The 13,837-nt window shown below is 44.0% G+C and overlaps 1 protein-coding gene across 2 annotated transcripts in view; it reads right to left on the reverse strand.

Moving 5' to 3' along the window:
• RBM27 (RNA binding motif protein 27) overlaps positions 1–13,837 on the reverse strand; it is a 115,415-nt gene that overhangs the window by 69,941 nt on the left and 31,637 nt on the right. For both annotated transcript variants that reach the window (XM_056574882.1, XM_056574881.1), the window contains exons 5-8: positions 11,606–11,772; positions 8,399–8,662; positions 6,827–7,051; positions 3,618–3,755 (exon numbers count right to left, since the gene is read on the reverse strand). In XM_056574882.1, coding sequence (XP_056430857.1) covers positions 3,618–3,755; positions 6,827–7,051; positions 8,399–8,662; positions 11,606–11,772 — 794 coding nt within the window. The remainder of the gene's footprint in view (positions 1–3,617; positions 3,756–6,826; positions 7,052–8,398; positions 8,663–11,605; positions 11,773–13,837) is intronic.

Consider the following 13,837-nt stretch of genomic DNA (forward strand, 5'->3'; position numbering starts at 1 on the left):
ATGCTCCTGAACAGCCTCCCACCTGAAAATGGGAGACAAAAAGGGAGGAAAAAATAAAAAAAGCTAACTAAACAGCCCTTACTAGAAAATAATAAAAAAAGACCAGGTCTGGGGAGCTCCCAGACCTGTGTCTTGCCTCCAACTAACACTGGCTAAGACATATTACAGGAGGGAATGTCCTGGCAGGGAGGAGCCGACTTTTTTCCTAGTGTTAGCGCCTCCTAGTGGCAAGGGCATATACCCATCAGTGTGTCCCCCCCCCAATGAAGAGCGATAAAAGCGGTACAATAAAACAGAAAAGATTATGGGTATCATTTTTATCGTATCGACCCACAGAATAAAGAAAACATGTCATTTTTACCGTAAAGTGTACAGAAAGAAAACGAAACCCTCAATTTTGCAAAATTTCTGTTTTCTCACACAGTTTTTGGGTTTGCTGTACATTTTATGGTAAACTGAGTGATGTCATTACAAATAAAAATTGGTCACGCAAAAATCAAGCCCTCACATGGGTTTGTGGATAGAAATATAAAAATTATGATTTTTAGAAGGCGAGGTGGAAAAAAACGAAAATGCAATAATAAAATTGTCTGTTTCCTTAAGGGGTTAAACTCATCAGGTACATGTATGTGGTGATGTGGCAAGTCAGCACATGGCACATACTGCACCAGAAACCTGACTTACCCTATGTGGAGTAGTAAGTATGCCTCAATGTATTTTAAATCAGCAGCTGGAGAGTGTGCAGTGGATTTCAACTTCCTCATTTAAATCAATAGGGATATTTCACAATAAATCTGCAGAAGATCCAACACAGACATGCTGTGGCTTAAAAATTTGCACTGTAGGTCAATATCAGCTAAGGAATTTTTCTGCAGCATGTGGTTTCAATTTCACAAATCTACTGTAAATACAAATATTTCGACATAGAAAATTCAGGTAAAGAATCCACGTGACTGTACCCAAAGAACAATAAATACATTAAATGGAACAATTCACCCACAACACTGTACAGATCTCACATTATGATAGTTGTCCTGCAACCTGGGCCCTCCCTTCCCCTGGTAATGACCATCATACACAACCATACTCCATAAAACTATTTTAATCACCAAGCTCAGGGGCTGGAAACTTCTGATATCCCTCTTACCCAACTTCCTAACGCCAAATAGAATCCGTGTACAAATCTGCCAATGATAGTTTTTTTTTTTTTTTTTTTTTTTAAATTCCTCTCTATCTTGGCATTTAAGGTAAGGTCCCTTGTTCTACCATCAACACTTTAGAAACCCCAAGCAATCTAGCCAGCCTTGAATACGTCCAATCTGTTAGCTAAAGCTGGACAGGCATTTTAAACCACTATTGGACCCCCATAACTACCAACTAGAGCTGGGCGGAACGGCCAAATATGTGTATTGCAGTATTTTTGTAACTTATGGCGGTTCCACGGTATATAACGATATTCCACCCCACCCCCTGCCCCCCCAATTATCAGCCCAGCACTGAGCTGTCCCCATCGGGGTAAATACATGTCACCCGCAATCGCTGCCCTTCTCGTCCTCCTGTTTGTTGCGGCCGCCTACGCTGACACTCTATAGCTGTATCCCTATGCCCGGGCTGCAAAAGGTAAACAAAATAAACTTTAGCACATGTTCCTACGTCGGCCTTATGCTCTTCTGGGGACGGGAACGTCTGACAGCCGTCAGCCTATCACCGGCCGCAGCGATGTTCCGACTCGGCCGTTGATAGGTTGAGCCCACTCCTTACATGACAGTGCGCTCAACCTATCACAGGCCGAGGCGGAACATCGCTGCGGCCGGTGATAGGCTGACAGCTGTCTGACTTTCCATTCCCTAGGAAGTTAGTCCAGACCGACGGGAGAAGGAGAGTTAAAGTTTATTTTGTTTACCTTTTGCAGCCCGGGCATAGGGATACAGTATAGAGCAGTGGTCTTCAACCTGCGGACCTCCAGATGTGGCAAAACTACAACTCCCAGCATGCCCGGACAGCCAACGGGGACAGCGCAACGCACAGGCTTCCAGTATCCGTAGTTTCAGGTGCTGCACATCTGGTGTCTTCACAGCATAGACAATTACCTCCAGATAACCCCAAAGATAAGTCTAAGGGGGTCAGATCGGGAGAACTTGGGGGCCATTCAACTGGCCCACGACGACCAATCCACTTTCCAGGAAACTGTTCATCTAGGAATGCTCGGACCTGACACCCATTATGTGGTGGTCACCATCTTGCTGGAAAAACTCAGGGAACGTGCCAGCTTGAGTGCATAAAGAGGGAAACACATCATCATGTAGCAATTTCACATATCCAGTGGCCTTGAGGTTTCCATTGATGAAGAATGGAAAGACTTTTATCTTTGGGGTCATCTAAAGGCAATTGTCTATGCTGTGAAGATACGAGATGTGTAGCACCTGAAACTACGGATACTGGAAGCCTGTGCTAGCATTTCTCCTGTGGTGTATATAGTAGTATAAAGCAGTGTATACGGATACTGGAAGCCTGTGCTAGCATTTCTCCTGCTGTGTTGCTATCAGTGTGTGAAGAGTGGGAGAAGTGGGTTGCATTGACAATCCAACACAATGGGCAGCACATTGAACACATTTTATAAGTGGTCAGAAACTTGTAAATAACGCATGAAAGAATAAAGTTATGTTTATCATTGTTTTTCTTGTGAAATTCCCAATAAGTTTGATGTGTCACATGACCCTCCTCCTATTGAAAAAACAAAAGTTGGATTCAAAATAGCCGACTTCAAAATGGCCACCATGGTCACCACCCATTTTGAAGTTTCCCCCCCCTCACATATACTAATGTGCCACAAACAGGAAGTTAATATCACCAACCATTCCCATTTTATTAAGGTGTATCCATATAAATGGCCCACCCTGTAGTTTGGACAGCTAAAAATCAAGTTCCACTAAAGGGGGTACTCCATTGGAAAACATTTTCTTTTAAATCAACTGATGCCAGAAAGTTAAAACAGATTAATAAATGACTTCTATTAAAAAATCCCAATCCTTCCCATACTTATCAGCTGCAATATAATACATAGAAAGGAAATTTAAAAAGAAAAGAACTTCCTGTCTGACCACAGTTCTCTCTGCTGACACCTCTGTCCATGTCAGGAACGGTCCAGAGCAGGATAGGTTTGCTATGGGGATTTGCTCCTACTCTGGACAGTTCCTAAAATGGACAGAGGTGTCAGCAGAGAGCACTGGGATCAGACAGAAAAGGACATTCAAAAAGAAAAGAACTTCCTCTGTATTATACAGCAACTGATAAGTACTAGAAGGATTGGGATTTTTTAACAGAAGTAATTTACAAAAATTTGTTCAACTTTCTGGCACCAGTTGATTTAAAGAAAATGTTTTCCAGTGGAGTACCCCTTTAACTCTGATTTACAAAAGACACCATGATGCAGAAAGAAAAAACCATCGAATCACAGGCCAGATCACATGACATGTTACCACAAATCTGTAGAAGGATTATAGATGGCCAGCGTCATTGCTATTGTGTCCCATGGTAAATGTAAAACCGATGGAATACAAGGAAAGTGGTTCCAATATTCTGATCACAAAGAGGGGTAGTTAGAAAGCTATACTTACGTTCTGAAACAGAGTAAAGCAGATTCTGAGGAGGTAATGGAGGAGGTAGCCTTCCCCCTACTGGTGCAAGACTGGGCACAGTACTTGTTCCTTGCTGTTCACGGTTATTTACAAAGCCTGAATGCGTTAATGGAAGCCCTGCATGTTTGGAAGCAAAATATATATATTTTTTTATATTTCAGTGTAAACAATGAACATAAACGTGTAATTTGGCATTCGGTGTGTAGAGGTATCTGAACTGGTGCAAAGGAAAAATGGAGCCAATCAGATTTCACCTACCGTATATACTCTAGTATAAGCCGAGATTTTCAGCACAATTTTTCCTGCTGAAAACAACGACCCCCCCCCCCCCTCGGCTTATACTCGAGTGAACTCTCCGCCCTCAGTGGTCTTCAACCTGCAGACCTCCAGATGTTTCAAAACTACAACTCCCAGCATACCCGGACAGCCATCAGCTGGGAGTTGTAGTTTTGAAACATCTGAGGGTCCGCAGGTTTAAGACCACTGCGGCCTTCGGCATCATCCAGACCCCCACCCCCCCCTTTAGTTTTGTACTCCCCTCGGCGGGAAGGAAGGGTGAGCTGGTCCGGGACATCTGTGCTGCAGGGACCGCCCGGTGCGCTTTGGGCCCGGAATAGTGACGTTGCCTTGACGACAACGACGCACAGGGACATTGCGCATGAACGTCCCTGTGCGTCGTCGTTTAGGCAACGTCACTATTCCGGGGCCGGGCCCGAAGCGCGGAGAAGAGCCCCCTCCCGGTGAAGATGGACAGCCCGGAACAACTATCCCTCCCCACCGGACGGTCCCTGCAGCAGAGATGGCCCGGACCAGCTCACCCTTCCTTCCCGCCGAGCAGAGTTGAGTACAAAACTAAAGGGGGTGGGGGGTTGGGTTCTGGATGATGACGAAGGCCGCAGTGGTCTTCAACCTGTGGACCTCCAGATGTTTCAAAACTACAACTCCCAGCATGCCCCGACAGCCATCGGCTGGGAGTTGTAGTTTTGAAACATCTGGAGGTCCGCAGGTTTAAGACCACTGTTCATACATTGACAGGTGGTGATGATGAAGGGGGGGTGTGGGATGATGACAGGGGGATGATGACCGGCGGTGATGATGAAGGGGGGATGATGACAGGCGGTGATGATGATGAGGGTATTAATAACGGGGGTCTGGATGATGACAGGGGGGGATGATGTATTTCCCACCCTAGGTTTATAGTCGAGTCAATAACTTTTTCTATGTTTTTGGGGTGAAATTAGGGGCCTCGGCTTCTATTCGGGTCGGCTTACACTAGAGTATATACGGTATCTGAAACTCAGATACTTGATTGGCTGCACTGAGCTACACTTTTCTATTGCACCAGTTTAGATACAGCTTCCCTACTGTGACCTATGCCACTTTTCTTAGGCTGCATTCACACCAAGTTTTTGCAATACGGTTCCCGTATACGGTTTCAGTGTAATAACCGTATGGAAACGTATTGCAAACCGTATGTATAGACATGTCATTGAAAACCGTATTCCAAACGTAGCATCTGGTTGTGTACGTTTTGCATCATTTATGGTTTAATCCATTCCTTTCCCGTACACAAAACTGTAGTCTACTATGGTTTTATTTCCGGGTGAAAAAAAACATATATATATTATATATATTATATATATTATATAATATATATTATATATATATTATATATATATATTATATATATATATTATATATATATAATATATATATATATATATATATAATATATATATATATATATATATATATATATATATATATATATATATTTTCTTTGAAATGGTGGTCTATGGGAACCGTACGTACGGTTCCATCCAGTTTGCACCATACGGTTTTTGACTTTGCATTTTTTCTTGGAATTTCAATCAAACAAGTGAAACTTTATTCATAATGCAGTGAAAAGTTAAAAACGTATAAGTTTTTTTTCTTTAAAAACGGATGCAACCGTATATCTTTTTTCATACCGTATACAGGTTAAAATTTGAACACACGTTTTGATACAGTTTAGTCAGGTTTTGAGGAATCCATTTTTCATCAAAAACCTGATACGGGAACTGTATTGCAAAAACGTGGAGTGAATGCAGCCTTAAAGGGGTGCTCCGCTGCCCCAGCATTAGGAACATTTTGTTCCGAACACTTGGAGCAGGAAGTGGGGTCGTGACATCACGTCTCGCCCCCTCAATGCAAGTTTATGGGAGGGGACGGACGCCCCCTCACATAGACTTGCACTGAGGGGGCGTGGCCGTGATGTCACGGCCCCGCCGCTGGCACCCAACATTCTAAACAAACGCCAGGTGCTGCACAGAGATCATGGGGGTCCCAGCAGCGGACCCTCCCCTTTGGATAGGGGATAAGATGTCTAGGGGTGGAGTACCCTGTTAAGCTACTCACTCAGATCTACATTACATTCATTTGCCAAAAATAAGGCATGCAACTACAAAAACTCCATGAAGGTATGGCAGCCATACATGAGACAGTTCTCTTTCCCAAAAGACAGGCATGGATCTACTGAGTGTGCATGTCAAGAGAGAGACCTCACAGACAGAAAAACTAGCGTACAAAGATCATGGGAACAATACTTTATTAACATGAACGCTAAAGCAATACACAAGACTAAAAGGATAAAATCACGTAAAATAGAATAGAAAGTGCTATAGTGGAATCTGACAAAGATGAAGCTCTGCACATGATTAAAATGTAATCATGTGCAGAGCTCCATCTTTGCCAGATTCCACTATATTACTTTCTATTCTATTTTACCTGATTTTATCCTTTGGTCTTGCGTATTGCTTTCGCATTCATGTTAATAAAGTATTGTTCCCATGATCTTTGTACGCTTGTTTTTCTGCCTGTGAGACATCTGTTTTGGCGTAGATCAGTTAAACATGGGAATATTTTTGGTTCTTATGTAAAGAGAGGGAGAAGAACCACTCTCAGACACAGCAGTTTATCTACTGTAAAGCAAGGGATCAGCACACTCCAATCCTTTAGATGTCAGGGTACTGTCAAGCTGCTCCTGCACAATTTAGATCGATCATGTGTTAAAAAGTACTATTTATCCCCTACATCACAATCTAGTTACAAATAAAAGAAAGTGGCCTGTGCTGGAAACTACACTTTGTCTTATCAAAATCCTCAATAGCATTCACTCAATATAAATGATCTAGACATGGATTACTTACGTGGAGCAGGATGGACAGCAGGAGGGGGCTGGGTGATCGGACGTGGGACCGGCATTCTCATATTGTGTGCTGGGGCAGGTATGGGAGGCATTAAAATACCAGGCGGTGGAAGTCCAGGGGGAGGAGGGAAAGGAATCATGCTGGGCAATGAAACTTCATCAACCACCAAGGGGTCATTCCCATGGTCAAACTGGCAGAGGTCACCAAGAACACAGTATCCACGTTCTGTAAAAATAAAAACCCTTGCAAATTATTATTATTTTTTTATTTATTTATTTTTTAAAGCTCAAAATAATGAAGAATAAACTAATCCCATAAGAATTAATTCTACTGAATGGATGGCATGTAATATTACATTTCTACTACATCAAAAACTCGTGAACTTATATTTATAAATTCTAAACATTTTTGCGCTGTTTCCCTAGTGTTGGCTGCTTCTCTAGTGAGAAATAGGGGATGCAAGTGACAGCAAGAAGAAATACCAGTCTGTTAGTGTGATCTCTCCCCCTGTACAGGGACCCCAGGAGTAGAATAATGAACTTCTGGTCATGTTATTACTTTTTTTCTTCTCTACTAAAGCAATAATAAGGGCAATTTGGCAACTAAAATAGGGGAGGTTGCAGGTTTGTAAGTTGAGCGACTTATTAGCCGATACAGCAGTTCGACATGCAAAGTCACTGTAGTCCATTTCAGTCCTGACACTTGTGAAGGCATGTGAACATGTCACATATAAAAAATACATTGTGTACTAATGTTTAGGAGGTGCTATATGTCTAAGGCTTTGCTATGTTCTAAAGCAGTGGTCTCCAAACTTTAGACCTTTGCTGTAGCAAATCTAACTCCCAGCAAGCGCAGAATTGAAGTTTTGAAACAGCAGGGAGCCCACAGTTTAGAGACCACTGCTCTAAAGAGTCCATGAGGGACATTTAAGAAGACTAGTGTGAGTTTTGAACTTGTTTAGAGCACAAATGCTGCAGAGAAAGTGGCGGACGTGCGCCAAAATTAATCAAATGGCGCACTGACTGATGAATCCCCATATAACTGTTGTTGTTTATTCTGGTTAAATGTCACAGAAGTGGCGACCGTGCGACAATTGCATCAAATGTCACACGGACCTTAATATAATTGTCGCGTAGAGTTCTATAGGGCCGGGTTGACTTGCCCTGTGCGAAATTTGTGCGACATTTCACCAAAAGTCACACGTGATAAATCAGTGACCACTGCACAAAGTGCTCTCCATAAGAACACTTCATGGTAATGATATTTAAACGTTCTAAACGAAATGTCGCAGAAAATGACGTACTGGGCCTCCCTGCGACTTTTAATGTGACAAATTTTGAAAAAAAAAAAGCTGTCTAAATGGTTTGAGTGTAAACAGCCAGGTGACAATTTTCTTATATGTGTTTTTATAATTCATCTATTTCAGTATGTCAAACATATAAAAAAAATTAAAAAAAAAAAGATTTCCTGAAACACCTGGTAGCTAAAGAGTTACAAGATTTAAAAAAAAAAAAAAAAAAAAAAAAAAAAAAAAAAAAGAGAAAGAAAAGCATGCCAATAAGCAGTTCATACCATCGTAATCTCTGCAGCGTCGTTTCGGGGGTGGGTTTCTAGCAAAGCTGGGCGGGTTGTGGTTGTTATAGTAATTGGACCATATCTCTGTTGTGCTCTCAGGGTGGTGAGCAGGTGCGATGACAGTCACAGTACTGGGGATAGCCTGCCCACCAGAGGAATACTGCTGCTCATTGGAGATGCTTGCTGCCTGCGAGGCTGGAGCGTAGGCAGGCGGCTCCACGTCGCTTCTTTCAGACTCAAACTTCGACCTCTCCCGGTGATCTAGAGAAACAACAGGTCTGCAGTTCATTTTCTGGCTTTTCATTCATTAGATTTATATACAGAGAACATGTTACTTCAGAAAGCCATGTGTAACAACAAGGGAGGACAAAGGCAACAGAGCTGTATTGCACCAGACATTTCTCATGCATCCACAGCCTTTGGCTGACCAAGCATGCTGGGAGTTGTAGTTTTGCAACACCTGGAGGCACCCTGGTTGGGAAACACTGACCTACATATAGAAACAAATGTAAATAGCAGAGCCTGAGATTCTTGCGTTTCTAGACCACAGGAAACTTTCGTTCTGCAAAATATTAATTCACACATATGCCCTTTGCAAATATACAGTGATCCCTATCGTTTCAACATACAATGGTCTTTTCTGGACTATTGTAAGTTGAAACCAGACTCAACATACAATGACAATCTGGACAAAAACAGTCCAGATCTGTGAAACTTGTCAATGGCCAAGAGAACTGACCAATCAGAATGGGCAATTTACTGGTAAAACCCCTGTATTACTGAAGTGTATGCACTGACTGATGTCTGGTAGTGCCCCCTACAGTACAGAGAGGTATTACATGTTCTGTACACTTTACCTGTAACCAGGGTTACCTGCTCCTTTGGACACCAGGTGAGGGAGACGCCATGTTACTTTTTAGGACATTGTGTGTACTGTCCAGGACCTCAAAGAAGCTCCTGTCCTCTACATAGACCAGTGTTTGCCAAGCAGGGTGCACCCAGCTGTTGCAAAACTACAACTCCCAGCATGCCCGGACAGCCTTTGGCTGTCCGGGCATGCTGGGAGTTGTAGTTTTGCAACAGCTGGAGACTCCCTGCTTGGAAAATACTGACAGACCGTGATTTACAGCTCCCAGCAGCTCTTTATTACTTTTATATGGAAGGACTTGCTTTATCTGTACTAGTTATCTACGTCTTTTTCTTTAATTCTCACTTTTTCCTATTTTTGGATGACATTTTGGGGCTTTAGAACCAATTACCAGGTTTCTATAGAGTTCTGGTCTCAACATACAATGGTTTCAACATACAATGGTTGTCCCAGAACCGATTAATATTGTAACTTGAGGGACCACTGTGTTCCCTTTGTAAAGCACATTACATGCCAATGTGGTTTTCAGAAGGAACATGTTTTAGGAACACAATCCTGACAAAAAGAAAAACATTCCTACGTGTTTTTGCCAGTCATTTTTTTGGATTGGCATTTACATCTCTGTGTGACCATATACTGATATGAAAAAGAACACCTAAAATAAAGTCAATGTAACAAGCAAACGCTCCAAGCCATAAACAGATACAACCCAAACTTTATAAAAGGGGTTCATAGAACATATTTATATGACAAAAAACACTTTTTCCCACCTAGTTTACTGCAACTATATAAAGTAATGCAGTTGTATGGCAACTGCTCTCTTGTACAAGTTTGATCTATGAACCTCTAATAAAGTTTGAGATAAACCTAAAAAGAAAAGAGCGTAACTGAACAATACATTACTTCTCCACGTAACAACTTGGGTAACTCGACTCATTTGTACGCAAGTCCAACCAAAGCTGCTGTAACAGTGGTCCATTGAAGCCCGACCAGCCCCAAAATCAGTGGCCCATAAGGGTGAAATGAAGCATCTTCTGATCCAGTCAGCACAGTATCCCTCTGAACAATACCTGACACACACCTATGAAAACGCACACATTTGCTGGAATACACTAGTGAATAAATTAGACAAACTAGGTTATATTTGGCCAAACTCCCCAAGCTGACGCTCCGTGTAAAGGGGACTTAATTGCTGTAAAGGCAGAAGCACTCCTTCATACTAGAAACACTGGCAACAAAAAAAACAGGGAGTAAAAAGCATTGTGCATCCAACATTATATCCATACAAGCTAAACAAAGGAAACCAAAAAAATTAAGTGAAGCCAATGAGAAACCGTGGAAAATCTATTCAGCCGTCGCTCACAGTTGTGCTGAAAATTCCTTTAAGCTTTCCAGTAAGTTTATGGCAAGACGAGTGCAGTCTGTAGAGCTATTCTAAGGGAAGTATTCACATCACAAATGGGGCCCCTGTGGCACAGATACAATCGCTGAAACTTAAGATTGGCTGCAATCGTATCAGTGCGTGTATTGGCACAGATACCATTCAACCCTATAACGCGGAAGTAGTCAGCTGGTGACTATGTTCAGGTCATTTTCAGAGCGTGTAAGACAAGTCTGACCAAAAAGTCTAATACAATGACCTGAACGTAGTCACCAGCTGACTACTTCTGGGTCATACAGTTGAATGGGGTCCGTGCCAATTGGTGCATTGCAGACAATTTTGAGTTTCTGAAATTGTACCCGCGCCACGAAAGAACAAATTGTGACAAGGATGGACCCTTACCGACAAATCCTGGATCCCTAATGGAACGCATTAAAGTCCTTGATACTCTAGACTTGTCACACCATTGTGGTTTCAGTTACAAAGCCAGCCACTAGGTATCATATAACGGGGTCAGATTATAGAACAATTTGTCACGTTAGACAGGCTAGTCAGAACTGTATACTTTGCAAACTTTCTAGCTATTGAGTCTACAAAACGCTAAAGGGAAAAATAAGTATCCAATTAAATGAAGAGATGAACATATGTAATGTCCCTGCACTCATGCCGCTCTCTCCTGGCTGCACAGTAGACATACTTTCTTGAATCCCTTAGATTGGAGGCTGGTTCACCCATTTACAGACACCTCAGGAAGCACTCATCTCCTTTGGCAACAAACAATCCAACATGACCCCCCCATCTTACACCATGAGCCCAACCAGCCGCACATTACTAGATGACAAATGACTCCATATGTATGGTCAGTTTAGAATTATGATGAAGAAGCAGGGTTTTTAAGGGGATACAGCAAATAATAATGCTAAAGGAAATGAATTCCTCTATTTAATGGCATTACCTCTACTTCTGGTAGATTCACGGTCCCTGCTTCTTCCTCTGCTGCGGCTCCTACTACGATTTGTCGACCTGTTTTTGAGAGGACTTTTACTTCTTCTCCAATCGTACTTTTCTCTATGTCTGTCATAGTCCCTCCATTTGCCATCCTCCCTCTTTTTCTCTCTTGTCCTTTAAGCATCCAAAGAAATAATTCCAAGTTAAAGAATGGGTTAAAGCAGAATAAACATTAACTGTAATACACACGATAACCAAGTCTCATGAGTATATTCCTAACCCGTAGCCAGGGCCGGTGCAAGGATTTCTGCCAACACAAGCGAAGCTCCATTTTGGTGACCCCCCCCCAAGTCGACCCCCAAACTCCACCACCGCCCACCAGTACATATAATGTAGTAGATGTGACCTGCAGTCCTATGTAACACCACAGATAACACAAATATAACTCCGTAACAACCCCAGCGTCTCCTCCCCCCCCCTTATCAATCATAAATATACAACCCCCTCCTCAGACTCCTCACCCTCGGCTCCCAACCTTCCGATAGCTTCCCCCCCCCCCTGCACCCCATCTTTGTATTTATGTTCTCCCCAGCCTCCCCTCCGCACGTCATCCTTAGTCTTCTCGCAGCTCCGTTGCTCCTGAGGCCCGGCCGGCCCGTGATCAGCAGCATTGCTAGGGAACCAGTTTCACCTTGTGGAGATGCAGGGGGAGTGACGCATTGCTCCCCCTTACCCCTAAAATAGGAATGTACTGACACCAAAGTGCAATGTTCTGCACCCATTTATGAGCATGCAGAGCATTGAACCGTAGTGTAAGTACATTCCTATATTAGAGGTAAGGGGGGGTGCAATGCTCTACCCCCTACCCCTCACATAAAAATGTACAGACACTAGGGTGCAATGCTCTGCACCATCATATAAGGGTACCCTGGTGTCAGTACATTCCTATATTATGGGTAAGGGGGTGCAGAGCATTGCTCTCCCTTACCCCTAATGTATAGACACTAGGGTGCAATGCTCTGCAACCTCATAAAAAGGTGCAGAGCATTTGCCCTTGTGTCTGTACATTCCTATATTTGGGGGTAAGGGATTGCAATACCCCTCATATATGAATGTTCAGACACTAGGGTGTAATGTAATACACCCCTTACCTCTAACATAAGCATGTAAAGACAATAGGGTGCAATGCTCTGCACCCTTATAAATAAGGGTGCAGAGCATTGCACCCTGGTGTCTCTACATTTTTATATAAGGGGTAGGGGGTGCAGAGCAGGTGTTGCCAGCAGAGTAATGGAGGAGGCACAGGCAGCCAGGCACTGGGCCACATGCTGTGCTGAACATGGTCATGGACTGCATGACTGCATCTGACCTGAAGTAAGGGGCTTGAGCCTCGGGGAACACGGACTCCAGCTGCTGAGGGTCACAAGAAGTAACGCTCTGAGGCGGCCCCGGCGAATCTCCTCTTCTTGCACTTGGAGGCCCCGGCGCTCCTCTCTGGTGGTGGTGAGCATCCGGGGGCGGGGCCGGGCAGGGACATTACAGACGTGCCGTGCGCGGCACGTGACCAGCCCGAGCAGCAACTGAAAATGCTAAAGAGGCTGCAGGGGCTGGTTGCATTATACAGGGGCGGCGGTACAGGGAGGGCTCCCCCAGCTGCAGGTGCTCGCAGCTTAGCATGCACACGGCTCTCCCCATCACGGCCTCCTCCAATTGGACCCCTCAAAGCCTGCACTGCTCCCTGCATTTCAGCCGGACCCCGCACCTCCTGCAGGACCAGCCGCAGTGACCATCTTTAACGCAAGGCAAAAGGGGCAGCTGCTTTGGGCCCCAGGAATGACAGGGCCCAGGGAAGCTGCCCCTTTTGCCCCATGTTAAAGACGGCCCTGAGCTGTTCTGCTGCCGTGGGCGCCGCTCTATGAGCGAGCGACACACACGGCACAAACAACACAGCCCAGCGGGCGGCGGGGCGCAACACAGCTTTAAAAAAAAATCCTTGATTTTTCCGCCCTCTGGTCCGTGCGCCCTTAAGCAACCGCTTGGTGTGCCTTATGGAAGCGCCGGGCCTGCCCGTAGCCTTCATTAAAGGGGTGGTCCAGTGAAAAATAACTTCTCCCCTATTCACAGGATAGAAGATGCGTGCTGAAAAGCTCCAAGTGCTGTACTTGGGCACCTCCAGCACTCCCTTAGAAATGAATGGAGTACATGCTGCAATCCTCTCAGAGAGCCCGGTCCGTTCAGG

Source organism: Hyla sarda, chromosome 4 (assembly GCF_029499605.1).
Source record: "Hyla sarda isolate aHylSar1 chromosome 4, aHylSar1.hap1, whole genome shotgun sequence".
NCBI lineage: Eukaryota > Metazoa > Chordata > Amphibia > Anura > Hylidae > Hyla > Hyla sarda.